A 26,957-nucleotide genomic window follows, 5' to 3' on the forward strand; every position below is an offset into this window, starting at 1 on the left:
CATATAACTCACTTTCTTGTTTGTGGTTGTGAGGATTCACACATGTGCCACACAATCTTCTCACATTTACGTCAATGCTAAAGACAGTGCAAGGCAATTTCCTGGTGTTCTGCAGGAAAGCAGGGGTTAACTGTTTAACACTGAGTGCAATATTGTGGCAGAACACAGACGAAAGTCATCAATTGACGCTACAGAAATGGCTACTTTTTAAAAAAATGTTGAGTAAAAACGTCTAAAAACATGCAGCTTGTACTGAAGTTTCTTGGACATGCTGCCATGACATCAAGCATTTCAGGCTGCAAATAAAGCCTGCGAAATCCTGGAGGAAGTGATTAAGATTCTTACAAATGTGTGTGACTTTTTCTATACCAGCCTTGCAGTTGCAAGTTGTTAATGGATAAAAAATAAATTCCTATTTTCTGTGCCTCTGACTTTATTTCCGCCTTTTTGCTGTGGTATCGAACTAAGTATTGACTGTTGTTTTTTATACTAGCGTTGTATCAAAGTTTAAAAATACACATACAAATATTGCTGAGAAAAGTTTGGGTACGACAGATATGAATTATATTTGACTAATTGTATTTTTTCTATAAATGAATTGTCTGAAAAAACCTTGTAATGATTTTCCCAACTTTGGTAGGTATCTGGGAATAGGTGGGAGCTTGTGCTTTAGTCGGAGAACTTTTACCTTTAGATGAACATTTGTAACTGTTACTTTCGACTGTTTCTCAGTCAAAACAGCTACTTTTGTAGTTTAAAAGACTTGTGTGGGGTATTCAGGGCCTCTTTCCACCCCTGACACTGTCTACAACTCATTTGTTGTTGTGTTTTGCAGTGTTGCCTTAGTTGCCTGGAAAAGATGCAGGACCTCTGTGTGGGGGGTATGACTGTGGGGGAATGACATTCAGACCCATGGAAATGTGGAGGGAGGGGATTATGCCTCCATTGGCACAGGGCCTGGCTGTTGCCATGGCACTTCCATTGTCCCCCGAGCACATGGGCATGGCACAGAAACCTCCAGTGAAAATGTTTAAGCTCTGGTCCATTAATGCTCTGTTTTTGGGGGAGATTATATGATTCACTCAGCTGTGGCATGAAGTCAGCTGTGGTCCAGTATATGTTAAACCCAAACAATGTGTGCACACAAGACAATGAGTAACTCAGAGTCTCTACTATACAATCTGCATGTGCCTTGAGTCACCAAGCTGTCATATGGAGCAGATTGCCTCAACAAAGCTGCAACATTTTTGCTGTATTTCCTAGGCTGCATTTCAAACTCCCGGTGAGTCTGAGCTCCCAAGTAGTATGAGTCATGAGAGGAAGGTAATCACAGGCAATGATGTGGACCGCTGCAGGGCAAGCCCCGTTGTGGAGGAATACCCTTGAGAAAGTCCACGCCGTCTGCAAACGACTGCTCATATGGGTCTTGGGATCGCCCTGGCCGCGCAGCCAATCGTGTAAATCGGTTTATACGTCGGAGGCGCTTTTGTCCAATGAGCGTCGAGGTTACAATAACTGGCAAGACGCCATTGGTTGATTTTAGACAAGGGCGTTTTTCGCTAGCTCCAACAGCACCATCTCTGGCAGGTGGTGTGTGCTTTAAAACCATACAGTAGGCTAATGTTTAGGACGATAGGTAGGTAGTTATAGGGGAATAGACACACTTAAGGTGATTAATTTGTCGTTTTTTGGTTGGTATTTTCGCGTTACGTGCCATTACGTGTCCTTTAAAGCCACCGGAACCGCAGTGGAGGAGATGAACGTCGGGGTTTCCCTCTCTGAGCCAGACACTTTGTGCTTTACGGTCAGCGGTGAATTAGACAACTGCTCCTTCATCATGCAGCTTCAGAAAAAAGACGGAAAAGCCCTACATGTTGATTTTATTTCGTGCGAGTCTGAATGAGAGAAGAGGCTCCCGGCCACGGCTGACGAGAGAAGGGGGTCTCACATCCTGGAGCTGCCTCACCTCATCCGCCGGCGTAGCAGCACACACAACATGATATGTTGATGACATTTTTTGGAAGTGGTCGTGCCTTTTGTTTTCATTTCGGGATATGTGATATGCGGATCCGTGGACGCGACGAAGCGCAAATGAGCGGACGTTTTTTTCTGCTGTGAAAATGAGGAAGCGTTTTCATAAAGACCCAGAAAATGGCAAGAAGGTCTCGTCGTCCGTGGGCCCGGATTTGAGTAAAATGAGAAGGAAAGGAGCAAATGCAACAGCAGCATGATTTTTTGTCTTTCTCCCCCCTCACAGGATGACACCAAAGGAGGTAAAACGGCGGAGGTAGATGAGACGCAGCATCAATGAAGGCGATCTGGACAAGTTTTGAGTCGCTCATAATGAACAGAAATACTTTGCAGCTCGATAGCAGATCGTTTCCACAATATTGAAAGATTTTTTCGGCTTTGGGGAGATTTTCTAACTCACCAGTCATCTATTTTCGCATTTGCATTTGTTATCTTTTTCCACTATATGTTTGATTTTTCTTTTTTTCTTTTTTTTTTTATTTTAAATTTTTGATCCGGATCCAGCCCTGACTATTCAATGGAAGTATGTTATCAGCTGCCGGTTTTGCCTCTTGACAGGCCGGTTCCCAAGCATGTCCTTAGCCGGAGGGGAGCCATTAGTTTCAGCTCCAGCTCTTCTCTCTTCGGGGCTCCTGATCCGAGACAGCTGTCACAGGTAAATAAATTAAAAAATCCTCATACTCATCTCCGGTTTTATGACATTTAGTCACAGTGGGGTTTGGCTCTTGGGGTTCACACGGGCTTTGAAAGCAGCACCTAAACCAATACATGAATAATCCACAGGAATCTTGCAGGTGGTTGTTGGATATCTAGGCCCTAACACACACACACAGTGAACACTCACTTGCACACTCACACAACATGTTCTTATCTATTACACCTTAAACACACACACACACACACCAAGCAGCCATCTCCTAAAACCACTTTGCATGTGTGCATGTTGCTCACAGATAAAGGCCCTCTTGGCTTACACTTTAGCCAGCACTGGCAGCCTGATGCTTAAAGTACACCGGTTTACTCCTGGGACTTGCTACGTTTGTCAGCAGAGAACGTGCCACACTGTTATTTGTGTTAACAAACCCTTGACACATTGACAGAAGAAACATAAATCATTGAGTCATACTTGAACTTCCTGCTTTCTCAGAGTCATGAATTCTTGAAAATGTGCCTCTGGTGAGCCTGACTCTATATTTCTCCTCTGTGGTGAAAGAAAAGAAAACCCAGGCCACAACAGCAGTCTTCATGTAGTTGTTGGGGTCATGTTTTGCTTGACTCTCATGTACACAGTGAAACTGGCACAGCAGTACAATGCATCGCCAATGCATTAGCCAAGCACTGAGTCACTGTTGTGTACTGTATAAGCATGTGTCTCCGATGATGTACTGTCCATTAGGTGCAGTACACTCACTTAACTAACTGTAACACGTGTACCTCAGCTCAGAGAAAAGTTGCACATCAAGACATGAGTCAATGAACTCTTTCCTCACTGTGTTACACATTTTAGGCCATCCTCACTATTGCTTCAGTGGTTTTGCACAAAAACAGCAGTTTTATTGTCATCTCTTTGAGTCACATTTCCGCTAGTTGGTCATGAACAGAAACTCCCACAGCATCTCCCAACACATTAACTAAGCATTAAGTCACTGTTTTCGAGTTTGTGAGCATCCTCTTCTTCAATGAGCCATCCATTAGTGCTTTGTGCAAGACGCTGCTCCACATAACCACCCATGTGTGTCCGCTTTGAACCTACAACACCATCACGGCCAGCTCCCTCAAAGACTAATGCATAGCCGCGGCTATCAAAGGCCCATAATGTTTCTCGTTGCCAGTGGTGTCTTTTTTTTTTTACGGGGTTGACCGATTTCATGAAATGTTGGACAAACTGGCTGCACAAGACTTTTTGGACCATCCACTTATCTTTCTATCCATATATTATCCTAAAACTCCATCATCACTTAGTTAGGAAGACTTACAAAACTAGTCTGAGGGCCTGTAGCTGTCCAGGGCCTTCCTTGGTTGTTCTTAGACCTTGCTTCTCATACCACAGCCTAAAGGAGGGTTCCCTGGAGAGGTCCCAAAACCTCAGGAGAAAACCCATCTCAGCATTATGGTCGATTGCTCATTCTCTGCATACAAACACTAGCGTTAAGCCATTGTGTCTCTTGGTAGGATATCACCAGTTGATCTCTCAAGTGGGCCAAAGTTCATTTCAATTGGCAGGTGTGTTTGTCACCATGCTGCTTTGTTGTGAAAAAAAGGGGTCATTTGCAGCAAGCAGTGCACTTTGTAGTGTTAAGTGAGTTTCCAGTGAAACAATAATGATCTGCATGTCATTTTTGTGGAGACATTGTTGAATTACATGAGGTTTACAAACACTTTTTTGCTTTCAGCAACAGCGATAGATTGAGTAATTTAACATAAAGACCTGCTGACATAGTCATTTGTCTTTTTTTTTTCTCGCCGAACACTGGCAGAACTGGGCGAACATGCATGTGCGCATACAGCAGTGTCACTCAGCCTTTGTCACAGAGCAATTACACTTCTACAAATATTGTGTTTCGGGCCCTATTTATGACCATAAGGGTGCATTTGTCCTTGGTGGCTGCTGTGTTTTTGTGTGTGGTTCCACAGGCCTGTTGTTTGTGGAAGCAGTTCTGGACGACCATTGCAGAAAGAGGCAGTTAGGCATGTGCCTGGGCTCTGTGGGCAGTGGTTTGGCTCGCTGCCAGACTCACAGATGGCCGGAGTCTCAGTCTCTTTTCTTTCTCTGGCTATCTTGTTCCGCTCACTCACAAGCTCCCTCTCTTTCTTTCTCTTTCTCCTCTAAGCCCCCCCACCCCCACCCCCCTTCCCTCGCAGATGAAGACATTTCCTCTTGTAAACAGAGGACGTGTAGGGTTGAAGACACGACACAGTCTCAGAAGAATATGTCACTCTGTGGTCGTGGAATGCTTACAATGGGTGTAAATATGCTGTTGAAGAGGCGTTGAAAACAGCAACGGCATTAAATAAATGGGCTCATTCGTCTATTACAATGCCTCTATTGTTTTTTTTTATTACAATACATGTTGGCTAATTCCTAAAAGTGACATGGAGGATTATTTGAATTTGCTTGTACTGTATGTAGTGATGCATGCTGGTCCCCTTTGGCTTCTCTGGAGTGAAGGGTAAACACTGGACTGAAATATTAGTTTGGCGCAGGAGTGCGAGCTGAGGAGTCACAAACAACAAAGGCTCATGTGGTTCTCAGTTAAACTACAAAACACGCATGTATTCGCACATAAAGTTTGGCATCACACATCTCAGATGATGCACATTGCAGGACTGAGATTAAGTTTCGATGCCATGTGGCTGGCTGTCAGGATTTGGTACTAGCAACACATTCACACAGTCACATGGTCGGATGAGGCTGTGTAATTGACACCTTTTTCATAACAGGAAAAAAAAACCCCAGCAGCGATGCAAGAATCAATAAACAGATGCACGGTATTGATGTTGCCTGAGCAGTCACATGGCTTTTGGCAATAATGGGAGGAAAGCAGCGTGGACGGGAAACACTGACCTGCTGTCAGCTCAGTCCATCATATGAGAGTCAAAGATATCAGCATGGGTATCTTGGCCACTGACCTGAGATCGGCTCCTTCTCATTTAGATGTGACAGGAGATGATGATAGGCCTGTGCGTAAGGACGGGAGATAGTGCTGCTCGTTTCATCCGCACTATGGATGTTTCTGTGCAGAACATGATAAGGGATAAGGGAATACAGACTACAGTGCTTCTTTCTGAGGGAGTTACTCTGTTGATTTTAACTGAAGCGATAAGGCTTTTTTTTTGTGCACAGTGCCATCGGATTGACGTAGTTTCAGGATGTGGTAAGAATGCTGAAGGAGCCGCTCAGACTCTGAGCCGGGTGTTTCACAACCTTTAACAAAAACTTTAACTCTCTCCCTGCCAGACTTAAGCTCTCTGCTAAATGTGAATGAGCCGGAGTGAATGGCACTGTTTGTTATCAAGCGAGGATGTGTATTATTTAGTAAATAAACAAACCTTTCGCCCTGTCTTTATTTAAACACACTCTCCTTGTTTCGCTGTCTGTCTCTCTCTGCATGGGGCCCCTCTTATCACATGACCATTCTGTTTTTGTGCTGCAGTGTTGAGTGCAATCGGCCGTGAGAATGTGGTTCCACACATCAACACACTAACGGACACAATGTCAGAGGCCAACTGCTCCGGCTGAATATTAATTATGTTTACTGTAGTCTTTTATACTTAGGAGATGAGCCTATACAGGAAAGGAGACTTTATTTACCAGTTGCTAGTTTTTAAACACTAAATAGTTGTCCGCAGGCGCATTGTTTGGCAACTATGGGTTTGTTTGCTCTCCTCAGAAGGTTAAGACTTCCAAGGGGGTTGGGGGGCATTAAGCTGGCCCCAGAAAAGCAATTAGAGCCTGGGGATGATGTTTAAAAATGAATGAAATTCCTGTGCAGGGGTAGATGGCCTGTGAGAATATGGAGCAAGTCTCCCCCTTCCCCCACCCATTAACTCTACTTGTTTCATAGAGCACTGCTTAAAGCACATTTATACAAGGCCCCTTTTAAGCACTCTGTGTAAAGAAGGCTTAAATCATTTTAAGACACTCTCGCCGCCAGTAAAATAAATATTGGTTACAGATATATTACTGCTTGACAAGCATGCTTCTTTTGTTCTTTGGCGACAACACCGCCTTGTCATTCGCTGGCTAAGGCATCGGGCCAATTCACCCCGGGCCTCCCCTCAAACCAGCAGCCCTCTCTCTCAAAAACTCACTGCAGCTGGAGTGTGTCAGAGTGGACAGTGTTCTCATAAAACACTCCTACAGCAGGTAGACTCCATCTAGGGCTTTTGTGTATGCAACGGCTGTCGCACAAACACACACACACATACTCACTCAATCCAAACCTGTCCGCGTTTATGGCCTAGCACTCAGTTACTGGAATGTGCCGTCCCACACAGCGTAGCGCTGCGAGAGGTCATAACTCAGAAGGAAGCATTCAGTTTATAAAACTGTGCTGAGTCCAGCTGCTTTTATCTCGGGAATTTACATCTGCGTGTGCGCACTGCTTTGTTTCTGAAATGACAGTTTATAGGAATACTGCTGGCTTCCTCATTGCTTGGCCCCAGCTGACTCACTGACTGTGCAGTAGCCCTGTCGTCAGCTAAAGACTAGATTTTTTTTACAGCTAAATGACATAATAAAAGATGGTTTTAATGTCTATGCTTGAGACAAGGAAGTATGAGAATGCTGCACTGTGCACTGGACCGTTGAATGCCATTCAAAGGGCGTCAGACTACAATATCAGCTCAATCACAATGCTATGATGACAAGAGAGCTTGTTTGAAAAAGCAACTGGGCAGCTTTGAATTTGAGTTCTTGCAACTCAGCCAGTGCCTTTTTGATTTAAACCGACACACACACAAACACATTACTCTGTTTGCCTTGACTAAACATCACTATGACAATAAGGTAGCTGTTAACGGGGACAGAAACCAGTTATTCAGCACACCTTTACTCGCAGATGATCACCAGATTCCAGTAAGGTCACTTGAGTTTGCATTTCTGAACCATTGTGATGCCGTTAGCATCTGTTTTAAAGAGTAGGAGTCAGAAAATGTCAAACATTGAAGCCTTGGGGTAACACACCCAGTCAAAAGTTTTGACATCACATGACCCCCTGACCTCAGAAACCTGAGTGCCGTAACCCCAGGCAGCGAGACTAAGCTGTGATAAGAAACAGAGCCGTATGTAAACGAGCTCACATGGAATTGCAGGGAGCACAATGAGACGACTGTTATGCTGACAGTAAACTCCAAACAAAACTGAATTAGGTTTGCTCTCAACACCAACTGGCTGCAACTCCAGGTGTACTGTTAAAGGCTCCCAAAGCAGATGACATGTTTCCATATCCGCACCAAAAAAAAGTAGTAATTGAAGTTAAACTTGTAGAGCTTTAGGGAAGTTCAAAAGAAAGAATGTGGCCTGCAACCACTTTAGGACATTGTTAAACAGTTAAATGTAACCTAAGGGTCTGTTTTAGGAAATTATTGATTCATTTTGCGATTGTTTTCACAAGTAATTGTTAAGTAAATAAAATGTTAAAAAGTTGTTAAAAAATGCTCAGACTAGCCAAAACTCTTTAACCCGAAGAGCCCTCAATTACTATCATAAATGACAAAGAATATTAAATATTTACATTCAAGAACCCGGAACCAGCAAATGATCAACATTTTTACTTGAAAAATGACCTAAGTCATGAATCCATCATTCAAAAAGCTGACAATACATTTTCTAAAAATTGACCAATCGGTGCCTGTTAAAATTGTTTCAAGAAGTTGGGTGCAATCTTTTCTTTTTTTATATATTTGAGGATTCATTTCATTCGTAAGTACTTTGACGGCCTCCCTTCACACAGTGTTTACTGTAAGTGTTCACAGTGTTGAGTAAGCTGCTCACCAACACAAGTAAATTCACAAAATCCAGGTGGCAAAATATGCAAGGGTTTGTGTAAGCACTTAGCTTTACTAGTAAGCCACAGCTTTACGTATACACACATATATATATATGCCTTTTTGGGATATATCATGAGATATATTTACAAATACAAAAGTCTTGTCATCACTGTCCAGGATTTTTCAGAGGCACATGGATGATGACCTCATTCTTTAATAGCCTAGTGAGTCAAATATGTTCCTTCACACCCAAGTTTTGCATGATCCTGAAGTGAAGAACAAAATGCCACAAGCAGACAGATCGGTAGAAATTGCCCTGCCTTGTTGAGGACCTGATGCTGAGGGTCAAATGCAAAGTGGAAAGCAGCACGACTCAGCGGTGAAGCCAAAGCAGACGTCTCTAAAGCTGTTATTTCTCTTTTGGCCACTAGACGCAGGCACTGAGAACTCTGACTATACTAAAGGCTTTGCAACGGTTTCTATCTCGAAACTCAAATCTGCTGCATTTTTCCTACAAAAATCCTTGATTTTTATGGCTCGATTGATCGATTTGCTTCACTAACAGATATCTCAGCCTTTTTGTATTAACCCATTGCTCATCCAGTGGTGCTTTTCCTTACACATGTGGTGGGTTGGCCTGACCTGGTTGGACTCAGCACATTTGCCCAGCAAGGCATAGATTTGCATTTTCATAGCAGCAAGGCTACCCACTTAAAGGTGTGTCCTTTAATCAATGATGCACTTGTCTTGAATAGTTGTCAAAGGAGTGGCTGTAGCTCTTCCTCGCTCCCTAGTGAAGAAACGCCACTAACAAAGCTCCCCTAATTTAGTGATGCACACATTTTATTTTGTAAAAGTTCATAATAAAATCCCCGTTATTTTGTTATCTTTTTATAATGACGCAGCAAAATCAGGAAATGTCGGGTTTTCACTAACGGTAACCGAACACGACTCCCGAAACGTCTGGAAGTGGAGAGCTGAACACAGACTTTTAAAAACATCTTTCTCTCCGGTCTCCTGTGGCACAACTCCGCATGCTTCAACGTGCCATGGTTTGTGCCAGTGACACAGCTGTCCTATGGTAAATACATACCTTTTCAGTTTGTGGCTCTTATAACTGACAAAGTTGGTAATGAGGCGTACATCCAAATCCAAGCTTCAAATATCCCCCAATAAACTCAAAATAACGTCTCAGATGTTGTTATCTGTGTTTGTCTTCATTCAGCCTACAAGCTAGATACCTTTGCCATGACGTATCAATGAACAACCATGATCAGAACTCATGATATGGGCACTGAACCACCAACATGTCTCCAGTTTGAGGGTTGACATTCACTTTAGTTCTGCTAATTGCCAGCATTTTTACGTCTTACCACTGTTCACTTATTTTGCTAAATTTATGCTTGACCCACAGACCAAAGAGCTTGAAAAAAAAAAAAGCCCAAATCTACTGTAAACGCACAACAGTTTCATCAAACAGAAGAGCTCGCAGTCGATTCATAGCAAATCATGACCTCCTGCAGCTGCTTCGTAGTTAAACCTTTCCAGAAGCTATCTGGCTTACAGAAAGCTTTTATTGTTAAGCAGCTGTACAAAATGTTGAGCTCTTTCTGGCTTCTTGCATGAAGGATGCAAATCGAGCTCGTCAGTTTGTTGTGACTGTTACTTAACATGCAAAAGTTTTGCCCGTTTCAGTTCAGGCTCAATTTATGGAGTAATATTGGCCTGTTGTTGCAACAGGAATACAAACAAGCACAACATGTTTCTAAAAGTACAAAACAGGTTTGTGACTTTGATAATATAACACCACTTTACCCTCCAAGTTCTACTGCGAAGTGATGTAAGATACAGTCAGAAAAACTTTTTAGATCAGGCAGACAGCTTACACAGAAAGATGAACCACTGCTGGACTACATTCCTATTGTTTCATATGATTAAAATGTATGATAAGCCTGTGCAATGAGGGACAAAGTGCAAAGTAAATTTTAATAAATGAATAATGCATCTGTGACATAAAGTTCAAGTCCTTTGACATCCTGCATCTTTCTCTCTCCCTTATTTCCCAGCACCTTCAGCTGTGAAGCATAAATGCCAAATAACACAGCGCTTTCAAAGGGGCTTGAGTTCATGTCAAACCATGACGGGACCACTATGGTTTTTTGTGTGTTGGCACTTGGCATTGCAAGGCGTGGCCGAGGTGTGTGTGTTGTGAGCTGGTCATTTCAAGGGTAAAACGTGGCTTTCCCAACCGTTCACAGTGGGAATGTGACATTGACAAAGTGTTTGCACCGCCGCCTCCTTCTCACCAACTCACAAGGGAGCACATGCCAGTGTCCTCTTAAGTGCCAACTGGTGGCTGGCCCTGTATGTGTGTGTGTATGTGTGTGTGTGTGTGTGTTTGCAGCAAGCTCTGGCCAAAAGGTTTGTTTGGGCAAGTGTTGGCAGGGCTGGTCACTCTTCCATTCCCAGCCATGGAGCCAGCATTATACAGTTCCCACGCATGTTACAGCCGATACCAATCCCCTTACACACTCGCATGCACGCACGCACGCACACACACACACACACACACACACACACAAACGTGCACACCCATTCTAGATACACACAATCTATAATATTCACACTAACCACTGGTGCTGTGTGTAAACACAGAGGCCTGTTGACACTAAAATACTGCCTTGCAGATTACCCTGCCTGAGTCGAGCTGTTTGCTAGCAGGTAAAATATTAGCTTTAGATTGGCGTCTGTCATGAGCTTAGAGGGCAGACAGTGTCAGGTGTGTGCGTGTGTGTGAAGGAGATTTGACAATAATCCTAAGTGTATGAAGTAATGAGTGTACAAGCATGTCCATTTGTGATTGCAAATGTTTGTGTTTGTGGTGTGACCAGTTGATGGGTGTCGTTAAATGGTCCCAGATCTTAGACAGAGTCCGTCAGCGTGTCGACCAGCCAGTCATGCAGGCTGCCTGTGGAATGGGAAACCCTAGATGAGGGTAGCCCCAGAAGGGAGAGTAGGGCTGGAGGGGGTGGGGATGTGCAGAGTGCACAGAGAGGTGAGCCAACACCTCAGTGTAGCCCGGAGCAGCTGTCAGTCGACAGAGCAAATATGCAGTTACCACAATCATACCTGCTACAACTACCACTGTGCTCGAGGCTCCGCTGCTTCACTGGATGGTGCTGCAGACACAAGATGAAACAGACAACTTACCAATTTGATTTGTTTGGATCTTCACCCATATTTTGGCAAATTGTTCCTATTCTGAGGTCAACAGAAGCACCCTCAGGCATTGTTCACACAGATTTGGATATTTTACAAAGCAATCATTTTCCTCTGTGTATCCGTGTAGACATGTGTTTTGAAGACGTGCTTGGAAGAAGATTTTGCCATCACCTTAATTTGCACATGCAACAGCAGAGTGCGTTTTTTTTATTTTTTTTAACATTTGATTATCACCAGAATAAGTTCTTAGTTAGCACTGCTAGGTCTAATCACAAGTTTACAACTTAACCTAGCGGTTTTCTATGGAAAAAAAACATAGAAATGTGGATCATTTTATTTAAAAAGATGAACACTTCTCTGGTGTAGTATCGTTGACATGACCTTTGCTACTTGCTGGCCGTCTTTGCTTTCTAATTCGTACAAAGACATTTTGTGAAACAGAAAGTGTGGGGACTCTCCAAGATTTGCAACACATGCGAAAAAATTTAGATTCTGATAATTTTTTATTGCACAACAGCTACCAGATAGTCAAGTTGGTGGGCAAGGCAACTGTAGCTGCTTTTATAGAAAAAGTCTGCCTGAAGCTTTGAGTTTAGATTATTAGATTGATCTTGCAAAGAAGAAAATGTAAACTTAAAGATGCTTACTAGAATGTTTTTAGATATAAAATAGATAGTTCTAATAATTTAATTTATCATTAATGTTTATGAAATGCTCTTTTGGAACAGTATTGATTAGATGGTTGATGGACCACATCTATTGTCCCTGTTGTCAGTTCCACTAAAGTCAATTTACATACAAATTCAAATTCATTCAAATTGCGGTTGCATGCTGACGTCGGGTTAGGGAAGTAATTTTTTCAATATACAGTGTACTTTTTAACTATGTTGTTTGAGGCAGACTTTTAATGGAAAGTCAAAATATCAGAAAAAGTAGTTGAATGGGACCGGAAATAATTACTCTGTGTGTGTGTGTGTGTGTGTGTGTGTGTGTGTGTGTGTGTGTGTGTGTGTGTGTGTGGACATAGCACGTGTGTTTCTCACATGACTGATAGCAGCAGTGAAGTGCCGTATCAGGCTGATGATATGGAGCTAGAACATGTTTATCAGTGTAGCAGTTTGCACTCACTCACTCACTCTCACACACGCACACAGCAGATTAGAACCAACAGTAGCAACCACATTGCACCACCCTACACTTGCTTAACTCTGTGTGTACGTTAGAAAATGGCCTGTGTTTCGTGTTTTTGAGGTGTGTGTTTGGGGGAGATGGGGTTGTGATACCACCCACATCACATAACAGCCAGCTATGGTTGGTGGGCTGGTGGGACCTACTACATCATCGCAATGACATACTGTATATTGGTATAATAGCAGTTTGTTGATGATGTTTCTTTTTGTCTGTTCAGAGACGAGGGGCGATCTCCTACGACAGCTCTGACCAGACAGCGCTGTACATCCGTATGCTAGGTAAGTGTTTCCCCACTCTCAGTGCATACAAGCACATGCATTTTATAATAGAAACACACACACACACATACATCTCTGCATGTGCTCATATCCATTTCTTAATACACAATGGCTTAAAAAGCAGTGAGATGGGAAATGGTTGGATCAGAAATGGACAGAGGGATATAGAGATTATGAAGAGATGTGGACGCACGAGAGTGCATGTCCACTCAATCCCTGGCCTTTTGGTAATCCCTCAATCAGAATAGATTTGGGTTGTGTGCATCTGTAATGTTGAGTGTAGGTTGATCACGTTTGTGTCCAGAAACGGACTCATTAGCAGAGTGTGTTTTTGTGTTGCTGTACATGCCTGTGTGTCCATTTGCCCAGTGCTGCCCTCAGTCACCCCACACAGGATAAGCAGTTTAGAAAATGGATGAGAGGATGGAGAGCTTGGAGCTCTGCCAGGCAGATGGAGTCAAATGCATCTAGGAAGCCGCCAGATCAGCCTTGGCTTTCTAATCAATAAGGTTATTGGGGATAATGGAGCGATTAGAGCCTGGATGTACCCCTGACATCAGTCTACTGCGCAAAGATGTGCCCTCCGTGCAACTTTTGCCACCTCAATTCATAAATCCAATGGTGTGACTGGCAGTGAGCAGAAAGGAAGAAACTAGAATTGCTCAGAGTGATATCCTGTCAGTGTCGTTCATAGATATTAGATTGCTCCTGTGAAGCATAGTGAGTAGGCAGGAAGCATTAAACAGCCAGGGCAGTTTAGGGCTTACTGAAAGTCTTTGTTGGAATCCTGTTTACTGTAGCTCCACATAGTTCACATAATATTGCTATACTTTGTTTCTCTCCGGCTTTATAATGCCTGTGAGTCGACTGCTGCCACGTGCGTCCAGTCACAGTAACAGCGATTTATTGAGCTGACTGAAGGAGCTTTAGCTTTTTAATCATTTTACTTGGCTAAGTATGATGGCAGTCTCATACGCCACGGGCATAAAGCATCTGTGTCTGTAGATTTTATATTAAATTGAGTGTGAGGAGAGGCACGCTAATGCAGACTGGTGTTTGCCTGGGCCAGGGTTCAGTCTGCCAAGTTAATGCTGATGTGCTTTCAAATAGCTGGACTCAGAGCTTTCGCCGCATCAGTTATAATGACATGACCTACATCCACCCCAGAGCGCCAGCACTAATGCACCACAGGGGAAACATGGACCCTGTGACTCTCATAACACACTAAACACACACGCACACACACACGTGCTGAGCCCTAGCACATGCATCTGCAGATATGACAGATGTATATACATCCAGGCACACACACACTACCTACTTAGGAATGCATGAATTGTAGTGTGTTTTTGTCATCATTTATGTTTTGCACATGACACACCACCGATGCGGTTTCACTCTCCACATTTATACCAACAACTTTACAAACAGCTTCTCAAAATACTGTTGAGCATCGTTATGCCTTGATTTGTAATTCTTAGTTTCTGGTATTTTGATAGGAGCTTGTGTAGTATTCAAACAGCTGTGTGCAAGTAAGTAACATGCTGGTTGGGGTAAAACACCTGTGTGATTGCTTTGACTTTAATTCTAATGCACACGTGACACAATCAGAAGTGCCATGCTGGAAACATACCATTGCACCGTTAAGCACCTTGACGAGTACACTGCCACATAGTCTTGCCGCATATAGAGTGTTGCCTGAAACGACACACTGGCATTTTACTGCATCAGTGTCATAGCACCATCCCGTCACCTCACTATGCTCTCGCTGCTCCTGACTGCAGTCTACAAGCAGGCCGGCTGCCGTCTGTTTGGTCCGAGCCTCTTCCTGTTCTTCTGCCTGACTTCTTAAAACAGGCTATACTGTAGGTCACACTCAGTGGCTTTGAGTACTAATGGTAGATCAGACTGTCCTGACATGGCATTGCATGCTCAGCTGTTTGATTGACTTGTCTGTCCATTGAATTTTCTCTTCTGGGACGTGGGAGTGTGTGTTTGTGCGTGACTGTGCCCACACATGGATAGTATACGCCAGACTTGGGTCCAATAGTATTTACAAAATCATATCTTTCGCTTATTTTAGAGTACCAAAATAATGGGTTTTACCACATTTTGACAACAGAGAAGGAAATTCCTGCTTCACTTTCAATGCTTTGCATACGTTGGATTTCCTAACTGTTATAACAAGCTGAAACATGATGGTGGGTTTTCCAGCCACACTCCGAGCTTCTGTAAATGCATATCCTCTACTATACTGACAAGACAGAAGTGATCTCCAGGGCCAAACTATTTTGGTCACACATGCGCCTGGAAATTTGTCAAGTGCAGCAAAACATTTTCACTGGTCGCACTAGTGCAGCTGAAGTTTAGCAGGTCTGATTATGTTCTATAGTATAAAGTTTTAAAACCAAGTTTAAAGTTTTATATCGATAATTGTTTTTTATAATCCCCCTATAATACTTTAGGTTCATTTCTGTATTTATTTGAGTTTCACAAGCACTAAAAATGTCAGCACTTTTTAACTTTTTACAGTTCATTAATAATTGTAAAATGTATTACTGGATGCACCTAAATTATGTGTTGGTGCACCTAAATGAAAAAGTCAGGCGTACCAGGGTAAAAAGTTTATCCAGTCCTGATGCCACATATTTAATTTTTTATTTTTTTAAAAATTAAGTTTGATTATTTTAATTGCATTCAAGATCTACAGCTCCCATGAGGGTTTGGCAGCAACTTTCCAGCTAAGATTAAACTGATTTATCTCTGTTGAATTCTAACAAAATGGTTGATGATAATGTTTTGTCTTCAAATTGACAAGTTACTTAAATTTAACCAGAATCTGTTTCAGCTTTTTAGAAGGACTGATGATAAAAAAACCTTCTCCGATGCTAAATATACTGTCTAGTGGAACTGATATTTGCTGAAATGAAGACAGGATTTCAGTCGTGTTGGTGGGGTGCAAAATAAACTTCTGTCCACTGGCCAAATGGCTAGTGACAGTTTTACCAGCCACTCAATAGATAACCATTGTCTTTTTGACTGGTGAAGCAAACCTTCCAGCCTCATGCATATTTTACCAGCATTTGGCTGGTTAAACTTTTTAAGTTTTTTCTTACATTCATACATTTGCGACTCTTCATTGTCCTGTGGTAAAGTCCATCCTTGTGGCACTCGCTCAAAATAAATTCCAGTATATAATCGAAAACATTTGTAAATACTTTTCGGCCTAGCACATTCAGACACTTTTCTTTTCAAGTAGCATGAATCTTGAGGAAATAAGTGCTGATTTCTTCTAGGAGATGTGAGAGTCAGAAGTCAGGTTGGATTTGAACCGGAACGAAGAAGCTCCCACCCGTACCTGTGCATCGACTTCCGAACTCTTCACAGTGAGTATGAATCGCAGCCAATCACACCGACTTCGCCAGCCTCGCTGATAACAAGAGACATTATCAAACTGTAGCTCCGAACACAGTTTGTTAACTCGCAGCGAGATTGACAGATGTTTGTGCACTGCTTTCACGGCATTTCACATGATGATAACGACCAAGGTGTGTCTAAGTGTACACCTTGTGAAAGGATCGTTTTTATCAAAGCTTTGTGAATAGGTGTGTGAGAAAATAACCGTTTTCATACTCATTGAAACCTTCTTAGAAAACTCAAATGGTTACAAAGAGGTCGTGTGTGTGTGTGTGTGTGTCTGTGTGTCTGTGTGTCTGTGTGTTGACATCTTGACCCAAAAGTAATCCTTCCTCATGCTGACGTGTTTCCGGATTGCACTCACGGTTTATTCAGACACAGTGCTTTTGTGTGTGTGTGTGTGTGTGTGTGTGTGTGTGTGTGTGTGTGTGTGTGTGTGTGTGTGTGTGTGTGTGTGTGTGTGTGTGTGTGTGTGTGTGTGTGTGTGTGTACGTGTGTACGTGTGTGTACGTGTGTACGTGTGTGCGTGTGTGCGTGTGTGTGTGAGGGAGAGAGAGAGAGAGAGAGAGAGAGAGAGACCACTGACAAAGCATGTCTGCTGTGTGATCCCAGACGAAAGGCTTACGAGTGGGCGGCTGTGTCAGCAGCGACTGTTTGTATATCTCTGTGTTGGTGTCAGATCCCCACCGAGTTTGTGCAGCCAAAATGATTATCTGAGCCTAATGAGCTTGTGAAGTGAAACATCAACCAAAAGCATTGTTACATATTTTAAATATTACATCTTTTGTCAATTTGTGTGTGTGTGCAGCGCGGCTGGGCTGTGGGTCCACGTCGGCGAGCTCTGCCCCAGAGAGGAGGGTCCACAGACTACTCAGCTTCCAGAGGTACCTGCACTCATCGCGTCTGTTGCGAGGAGTCCCCCAGCAGATCCCCCTCCACATCCTGGATGAAGACTACACTGGACAGGCCAGAGTATGACACACTCCTTTTATATAATGATGCCATCATAGCACATGATTTGCTTTGTTCAGACTTCTCATCCCTAATCCTGCGCTTCTCTTTTCCCTCTCTTGCAGTGCATGCTGGAAAAAGTCGGAAACTGGAACTTTGACATTTTCCTCTTTGATAGGTTGACAAACGGTAGGTCAAATATGATGAAAGAATTGAATTCAAAAGTCGTGATAACAGAAGCGATTCAGTGCTGACAGGAGTATCCAGTGTTAAACCAGCCTTGGATTGAATGTGTTACCAATGGTGCCATCTATTGGATGCTGGCCGTCACGGAGGATGTATTTTGTCAAGGCACTTGAATAATAGTCAATCACCTATTTATAGCGGGTTTCCCCACATTTAAAAAACCTGCATGTGCTAATTTTGGTGTAAAATGGTATAATAGATTCTCCTGCACCAACAGTAGCCTTAGTACAACAGATGAGAAAGGGGCTCCAGACACAAGATATGTTGTATTATGAATAAGGGACATGAGTCAGACCAGACATGAGCAGAACAAAGTATGTTCTTGGTTATTGTATGTTTCGCCACGCATCTGTCTTGATATATACTGTGTAACTCAATAGCAGGAGATGGGGAACTGGATGGGAAGAGATAACAGCTGCAGTGCCAGAGTGCTTTGGGAGAAGAAAAAGAATGAAAATCACATAAAGAAGTAATTCTGGGAAAGGAAGAAGGGGTAATCGAGGAAGGTTTAGAGAAAGCGGATTCATCAAAAAAAACTAGAATGGTACTCAGTAGAGCGCATACCTCTGCCAAGGCCCAACAGTCCCAAGCCACCTAAATACTCCTGATGTTTTTATCATCAAGATCCATGCATTATTCCCTGACAAATTAACAAAAATGTCGAAAAATGCAGCATTAATGAAACGGAGAAAAAATTCCTGGATCTGCATCAAAAGTTAATGGGGCCTGTTCTAGGCCGGGACCCATCCTCCATCAAAGTTTTAATGAAATCTGTTTGGTAGTTTTTGTGTAATCCTGCTTACCAAACAAACAAACAAACAAAAACAAACAGACATGGGTGAAAACATTACCCCCTTTGGCGGAGGTAATAATTTACAAAATAGAAAAAAAATAGATTGATGATATTTTACAATGTAACAGCAGTTCCTCCTGTTTAATACACCTGAAAAGAGATACACAAACCAGAAAAAAACACTCACTCTGCTTGTCTTCTTGTTCAGGAAACAGCCTGATCACTCTGACCTTCCACCTGCTGAACCAGTATGGCCTGGTGGAGCTCTTCCAGCTGGACATGGTCAAACTCTGGAGGTTCCTGGTCATGGTCCAGGAGGACTACCACAGTGACAACCCCTACCACAACGCGGTTCACGCTGCGGATGTCACACAGGCCATGTACTGCTACATGCGGGAACCCATGGTGAGACATGCAAATGAGACATTTTGGTTCTTTTTGGCTCAAGAAACTTCCTTTAACGCTTTCTTTGTTATACTGGAAATACTTAATTTGAGCGGTATTTGTCACTTTGATCACTCATCATCATCTTTGTGCTCATTGTGACTGCAGCTTGCCAAGTCCCTGACCTCCCGTGACATCCTGCTGGGACTCCTAGCGGCCGCCACACATGACCTGGACCATCCAGGGGTCAACCAGCCTTTCCTCATCAAGACTGACCACTATCTAGCTACACTCTATAGGGTAAAACCACATAACGGTCACCCTTTAGCCTGAAAGTACAGTAGGGGATGAAATCATATGATTTATTAAATTAATGCTTCTGTGCACATTTTTCCTTTTCAATATGCAGAATACCTCAGTTCTGGAAAACCACCACTGGAAGTCGGCAGTGGGCCTGCTCAGAGAGACTGGGCTGTTCTCCCATCTGCCTGCTGAAGACAGGTCAGTCTGACACGCCAATGATGCTGAGTGCACCAAGAAAACTACCAACCACCACATTAGATAGCTCTTGTTGAAAGATAATATATGTTTATATATGTTTAAGACATATCTGCTTGGTTTTATGGAGAAAATGATGTTGGATACCACAGTTAGCACTTAATAGTCTGATCATTTTGTCTTTCTGACCCTTTAGCCTGAACATGGAGAGGGAGTTGGGCTCTTTAATCCTGGCCACGGACATCAGCAGACAGAACGATTACCTGTCTAAGTTTCGCCTGAACCTGGACCAGGAGAACCTGTGCTTGAGCAACGCCAGCCACCGTCACTTCATCCTGCAGGTCGGTGTCCTCCTCAGTCACCACACACAACTCCTGGATCTCAGGAAAAACTGTGAGCCCTTATTTTGTTTTTCTGCCCACCATGTACAGATGGCTCTGAAGTGTGCGGACATCTGTAACCCCTGCAGACCCTGGGAGCTGAGCAAACAGTGGAGTGAGAAAGTGACCAAGGAGTTCTTCCAACAAGGTTTTCTTTTTATCCTGCTGCCTGCTGTTATATTGTCATTCTCCTTCAGTTATTTAATCTGCTCTTTAACAGTTCCTTCCTTTGTTCTTTCTGTGTTTATTCTCTATTATCAATCAAGTCTATCATATTAGAACATGTCATGCCATATAATAGCTTATATATTAATTCAATTTTGTTATGCTCTTCTAGGAGACATTGAGAAGAAGCACAAACTTGAAGTCAGCCCACTTTGTGACAGAGAAGCCAACACAGTCGGCAACATTCAAATAGGCAAGTATATGTGTTGTTTGTTGTATTCAGCTGTCACTTATAGCTTGTTTTTACATTGGTAGAGTTTTGAGGTACTTGTACTTTACTTTTAGTAATAACTGGGAATTTTTACACTATGTTATTGATACTTTTACTTCAGTACAAGAATATTTCTTCCACCTCTGGTCTCTAATCTTTAGCCCTAATATTCATCTGCCGCCTCTTCTCCCCCTCCAGGCTTCATGACGTATGTGGCCGAGCCGCTGTTTGCAGAGTGGGCCCGTTTCTCCGACACACGTCTGTCCCAGACCATGTTGGGCCACATGGGGCTGAACAAGGCCAGCTGGAGCGGCCTACAGCAGGAACAAACCTCCGTCTCCGAGGAGGTGGAGCCCAGCATGGCTGGCGCCGACACAGAAGACGCTGCCGCCCGAAAAGACGGCAACACAGGAGGAACCAGCTCCAAAGAAATACCTCAGGGAAGCAGAGAATCCTGACACTCCTCGTGTGCCCTTTCACCTCAACCTCCTGACCCCTGACCCTCCCGGCCTCAGGGCCTCACCACACACTGGGGGCTGGGTGGGGCATGTTACGGCCTGCAGCCCCCTGCCGCTGCCCCACCTGATCCTAACAAGTTGTTTATGTTTTGTTGCTTTTGCCTCCCATCTTGATAAACCACTGATTTTATTTAATTTATTTAATTTTTAATTCCTCTTTTGGCATAGAGCAATACATAGATACCTCATTTGGCTACTGCTGTATTTTTCTTTTGTTTGCTTTATTTTATTTATTTGTCCACTGTAGTTTTGGCATTACTGACTGAACACACCACTTTTTGTGTTGGTGAACCTTAAGGGGAAAGCAGTATACGAACTGAAGAAGACATTTTTTTCTGGTATTTTGAAGTGCCATTTGAAAACAAAGATTTGAAGAATGATCCGAACTAAATTGACTGAGACAACTGGAGTATTCAGACATGAGACCCTTCTAAGACTTAAAGCCGTGTTGCATTTGTATTGAAGATTCTTCCTCATGTAAAAAAAAAAGAAATAACAAGAAAAAAAAGAAGAAAAAAAATGTGACAAGCCCAGTCCTTTTGCTGCCTCTACGAAGACTGTTTACGCATCTCCATGTTTTGTTGTCTCTTTCCCTTGAACTGAAGTGAATCACGTCAGCTCCACGGTTTGCCTTCGAAGCACAGATGTGAAGAACCACTCGTTTGAACTGTCATCCCACTGTTGAAGCCATGAGCAGAACCTTATTCAAACACACCAGATGCCATAAGTAACTCCACCTGTGCTACAATGTGTTCTTACACTCCCAAATAACGATGGTTTTGGATTGTGCAGCTTTCGTCTCCCTGACACCTACGAGAGACCCTGCGAAGGTATTGTAGAAATTAGTCCTTTTCTGATGATGTTTCCGACTCTTCCAGTGCTGGTTGAACTTCCCTCCCAGACTGGAGCTCAGTTACTCACTGCACATGCATCTCACCTGGAACTCCACTCCACGCAACTCAACTCGCTCAGGGGTTTTGCCAGTCTCTTTTCAAGAGGGAGAGGGGGAGGAAGGTGACTGCAGGCGGTGTAAGGTTGTTGGGTTTTTTTTCCTGTCTAGGATCTACTGAAGGAGACTCTCCCTCTCCGCAGAATGTCTCTCTCAGCCACATGCAACCTAAAGGACTGCTCGATTGATGCCTTATAACTATGCACAAACTATGCTAAGTGACCAAACCAGCTCCTGTTCCCATCAAGTGCATGGTGTGCTTGTCTTTGAATGCACTGTCCAATCCCTTTGCCTTTTTGTTGTGAGGAACAACTCCAGCTGTCCTTTCCTTTTTTTTTGTATGGAAACAAAAATGGTCGAGTGACTTTGAACATTCCATTTCTTTGTGTTTGGTTTGTCTACTTTGATTCTGTACAGTGGCACACATTGTGTTTGTGTTTAAACATTTTGAAAGATAACAGGTGCTTTTCTTACTTTAGCTGATTTGTATTTTGCTGTAAGTGCTGTAAGACTGTTGATAAAACTGTTTACAATTTGTTGCGACAGCCATTTTTGGGAAGACTTAAGTGTCGAGCCAGATTTTGTAAAGGCTTTGCTGTATTGACCTTTTTGATACATGCCTGTTGCAGTTACAATTTGAATAATAAAACCTGTTGTTGACAAATATTTCTTTGACTTGCACACAGTTAAGTTAGCCTTTATTAATCTTTGTAGGGCGACTTTTCCCTCGCCTTTGACTTGTCCTAAATACTTAGAAGCGATTCAAAATGAAGCAGGGTTCCCACACTTATTTTTTTTTCCAGGCTCAGTTGCCTCAACTTCCAGGACCCAACATGGCATCGTTTGAGACATGAATCAAGGTTAAAGCTGCTACAAGTAACTTCGATTCTTTGGTTGAATGTGTGGCCATCCCTGTGGACTAGTACTTCGATACAATACCTTGAAAAATATTGATATTCTATACCCCTGGGGAAAAACTGACACAACATTAAGTGCATAAAAATTTAGATTTTTAGTAAAAGACAAATATAACCAAGGTTGGTCATTGCAGATACAACATCATTTCTTGGCTAGTAGCAGAGAACAGCAGAAAGACCGTAGTAGTAACATTAAATATCAAACTTCTTTTAGAAACTTTCCTGTTTTGATTAAGCCTTTAAAATTGTGTTTGTGTGTGTCAACTCCCTGTTGGAAAAAAAGAGAGCGAGCGCTGCTGGTACTGGTGTATCGATTACTGCAGAAAATTTGAGTACTGAAATATATTCCAAAATCAATATGTATCAATATTTCAATTTATTCGACAGCACCACTGTTGACGGGAGCAAAACAAAGTAAACTGTTTTAGTGCTACAAAGTACGACTAGACTACAGAGCAGCTTCTTTCCTCGGGCTGCAAGACTCCTCTATTCATCCTCAGCACTCCACTGTAAAAAGAGTCAATTTAATTTTATGATCTATTCAACCTGGTGACAGGTATTAAGACTAACTAATAACTACTCAGAAATTGCCAGTCTTCTGGTTGATGGTTTTGTTTGCTTAGGTAAGTCATATATAGAGACGTCTGTATTAAAATTAGACTGTTTCATAGCCAGTTAAAAGTTCCATGTAGTACTATTACAACGCTGAGAATTTATATTATGAGAAGGCTTTAAGGTTCGCTTAACATTGGCAAACAATAATGTCACATACCATAACCTGTACTATCACACTTGCATTTGGAGGCAGGTAGCATGTAAAACTAGAAAAAATGTCCTTTCCTGTGAAAATACAATGTGAATGCTGACAGCTGAAGTGATTTTGAAAAACTGCTGATTATACTGGAAAATAATTGCCAAAAATGCATAAAACTACAATGCATTGCACTACACTGCTGGAAACCCTCAAGTAGTAGAAGTAGAAGTACAAGTAGTAGTATTAGTAGAAGAAAGAGTAGAACAAGTAGTAGTAGAAGTAGTGGTTAAGTAGTAGTTTTAGTAGAAGTAGTATTAGCTGAAAAGGCAGAAAGGCTAAAAAAGCTGAACATTTTGATAGCTGAATGGTTTCTCTTGCTGAACGTATGCTGTAACAGTAGCAGAACCAAAGTTAAAAATCTCCCCACAAGCATGAATGGGAAAAATTTTGCAGAAAAAGCTGAAAAGGCATAACAGCTGAAAAGTCATAGGCTGAATGGGCTTAAAAAGCTGAACATTTTGATAGCTGAACAGGGGGAATGGGGGAGAACGAAGAAAAATAACCAAGTCGACGAGGAGGGGAGAAGGAGGAAGAGACAGACGAGATGAAGTTGATTGAAGGCAAAGTGTTGGCATGTGTAAGAGAGAGAGGGAGACAGAGGGAGAGGGAGAGGGAAAGAAAAAGAAAGAGACAGTCGAAGAAACGGTTGAAATGTAAACGTAATTTGAAACAGATCAAAGTTTGACTTTGTTAAACAGTTGCTAGTGAGCAAGAGCTTAACATCAGTCCACCCATCAGAACAGAGGAACAACATGATTGGGGGATCAGACTAAGGCTGGAAAATGCTGTGTCATTGAGAAATGTGGGGAAAACTCCACTTAAAGACGGCAGAAAAACTGCTGCTAGTACTACTGCTATTGGTGCTATTTTAACTGAATTATTGAAACATTTTGAGTGAGAGGGCAAGTAGACAATCACATTCATGTCTTTTTCATTTATGTAGAGTGAAAAATGAGGGAGCTAGAGCGAGAGACAAAACAGGTACTTTGAATGGTGTCTGTAGCTCAAAGTTTAGAGGAGCAGCAGAGGTTGAAAGTGGGGTGGGTTTTAAGGGGACTTAAAGATTTCTCCATTTGCTTCCATTGTAAAATTATTTTTGAAAAAGCTGAATATTTGAAAAAGTAAAAAGGTTATGTTACCGACTGGCTCAAGGCCGGCAACAAAAAGGGAGGCCACAGACAGACACTTCAATAAAGAAATTATTTATTTAACTCAAAATGAATAAACAAAGTAACCAACCAAATGGGGTGTGTGAGTAAGAAAGTCAGACATGTCAGTGGTGTATGGATGAGTGAAAATTTGGTGTAATGTATGTTGAAAGGTGCAACAAACCAAGCCAAGAGAGAACAGGCTGTAGTGGCTGCATCAGGCCCAGCTGAGAGGGAGACAGAAACTAGGGCGGACCTTTATGCCTTTTGGGAGGCCCTGCCCAAATGGGTAGATATTAATTAGCCACCCTCCCAGCTGTGCTTAAAAAGCTGAACATTAAAATAGTTGAATGGTCTCTGTAGCTGAACGTATCCTGAAGCAGTCGAAATCAGACCTGGAGGTTTTATACAGCCGCACAGAAATTAAGGTCATGTGATGTCACATCAACGTGGCTCCATCTCTACCTGCTGACACCAGGAGGAGATGACAAGCACCTGCAGATGTTTTTCTCAAATATTGACAGAGGATCCAGCTACACCTTTTCAGTCACAGGATAAGTCGACCAGCTGCTTTCCTGGACAGATAATAGATTAGCATTTTACTTAATAGACATTTTGACTCGTCAGAGTAGTGATAACAAAGATGTAAATAAGTAAAAGAAATGATTGTGGCTGAATTCCATTTAGTTGCTTCAGCTTCATAATAGAACTAGATGGCACTCGGCTTGTTGTGCTCAAAGTGCCACAAAATGTACCTTGATTTACCTTGGAAACTATGGCAGTGTTTCTATTTAAGTTGAAAAATTACATCAGTCCTTACCTGGTAACGCACACGACCCGAGCACTTTCTCTCTATAGGGTTGTCTGGGTAATACTGGGTATATTCTTGCCAATGTTTTAACAATTTACTCAGTAAGTAAGATGAAACTGGACTGTAAAAGGAAGCCTTGCCTGTTTGCAGGGTATTACCAGGATATTACTATATGACTTGTGAGAGATCACTCCCTTTTCCATGCAATCAACAAAAAAGCTGTACCATATAGTTTCCACAACATTACTAAATAGTAAAAAGATGAAAATTTACTGAAAAGCTGCTCTGAAACCCTGTTAAACTGTCTACATGGTTGTAACATTAGGCAAAAAAGTGCTTGTGATGTAAGAATCCAAGGTAATAATACAATTTGAAAAAAATGGAACAATGTAACAACATGTACCAATAAAACATGTGTTGTTACCACGTAAATAAATAATTAATAAAAAGTAATCAAAATGAAATATGTTTATATAAGTGCACATGATTTATTTTCTCTTGAATCAGCTTGAGTGTACATTTTAAAAATACAAACATTTTCTTTTCTTTTTTTCTTTTGATTCTTTTATTTTTAATATTGTTATATCTGATTTTATTCATTTTCTATGTGGGAGGAAACCGGATTTCCCGGGGTAAACCCACGCAACACAGCAAGTCTTGAACTCCACACAACCCTGACCATCGCTGTGACGTCGGGGGAGGTGAAAAAGAGGGAGATAGTAATGTAGTCATGGCTGCTGCCCACGATGCACTGCCTGAATGGCCTGGTTAGCGTTTTTTTTTTTTTTTTACGAATGTAATGTCGGGGAACCGAAGCGACTCGGAGGAAACCGTACTAACCCAGGGAGTCAAGAAACTCCACAGAGCAACGATGGAGGCTGGGAATCCAACCCTGACCATTGCTGTGAGAAAGGTCCATTGATGGCATTCATCTTGAAGGAAAGAAGTTCTCTAGTTCCACAGCTAATTTCCACTTCATCTGACCTACTACAAGTCAGGTGAGATGGAAGGTGTGATGGTTTGTGAACCTGTTTCCTTCAAGATGAATGCTGCAAGCGTCGAGATGTTAAAAGAAGCGGGGGGTGGTGAAAAAGGTGGAGATGGTTATTTAGTCATCACTGCTGCCCACGATGCACCGCCTGAATGGCCTGGTTAGCGTACTTTTTATATTACGAATGTAATGTCGGGGAACCGAAGCGACTCGGAGGAAACCGTACTAACCCAGGGAGTCAAGAAACTCCACAGAGCAACGATGGAGGCTGGGAATCCAACCCTGACCATCGCTGTGAGAAAGGTCCATTGAAGGCATTCATCTTGAAGGAAAGAAGTTCTCTAGTTCCACAGCTAATTTCCACTTCATCTGACCTACTACAAGTCAGGTGAGATGGAAGGTGTGATGGTTTGTGAACCTGTTTCCTTCATGATGAATGCTGCAAGCTTCGAGGTGTTAATAGAAGCGGGGGGCGGTGAAAAAGGTGGAG

The 26,957-nt window shown here is 42.4% G+C and overlaps 1 protein-coding gene across 2 annotated transcripts; it reads left to right on the forward strand.

Moving 5' to 3' along the window:
• The first annotated feature begins 1,589 nt into the window (after positions 1 to 1,589).
• On the forward strand, positions 1,590 to 22,452 carry pde7a (phosphodiesterase 7A). Of its 2 annotated transcripts, none has more exons than XM_073488631.1 (12): positions 1,590 to 2,686; positions 13,154 to 13,214; positions 16,511 to 16,600; positions 17,440 to 17,603; positions 17,708 to 17,771; positions 18,830 to 19,026; positions 19,174 to 19,305; positions 19,415 to 19,506; positions 19,700 to 19,844; positions 19,935 to 20,031; positions 20,221 to 20,301; positions 20,518 to 22,452. In XM_073488631.1, exons 1-12 carry the CDS (start codon positions 2,549 to 2,551, stop codon positions 20,775 to 20,777), a joined length of 1,521 nt encoding a protein of 506 aa, XP_073344732.1. In that variant the 5' UTR covers positions 1,590 to 2,548; the 3' UTR covers positions 20,778 to 22,452. The 2 variants fall into 2 exon arrangements, with proteins under 2 accessions (XP_073344732.1, XP_073344733.1); XM_073488632.1 differs by having other exon boundaries at positions 2,491 to 2,686; positions 16,514 to 16,600; positions 20,518 to 21,327.
• Positions 22,453 to 26,957: the final 4,505 nt, after the last annotated feature.

Source organism: Pagrus major, chromosome 19, assembly GCF_040436345.1.
Source record: "Pagrus major chromosome 19, Pma_NU_1.0".
In the NCBI taxonomy this organism is placed as follows: domain Eukaryota; kingdom Metazoa; phylum Chordata; class Actinopteri; order Spariformes; family Sparidae; genus Pagrus; species Pagrus major.

Bases quoted from the DNA above. Each gene is read 5' to 3' on its own strand.
- pde7a (XM_073488631.1), top strand. From the start codon at position 2,549: ATGGAAGTATGTTATCAGCTGCCGGTTTTGCCTCTTGACAGGCCGGTT. The intron at 16,601-17,439 runs GTGAGTATGAAT...GTGTGTGTGCAG, and splicing joins CGACTTCCGAACTCTTCACA to CGCGGCTGGGCTGTGGGTCC. The intron at 20,032-20,220 runs GTTTTCTTTTTA...ATGCTCTTCTAG, and splicing joins CAAGGAGTTCTTCCAACAAG to GAGACATTGAGAAGAAGCAC.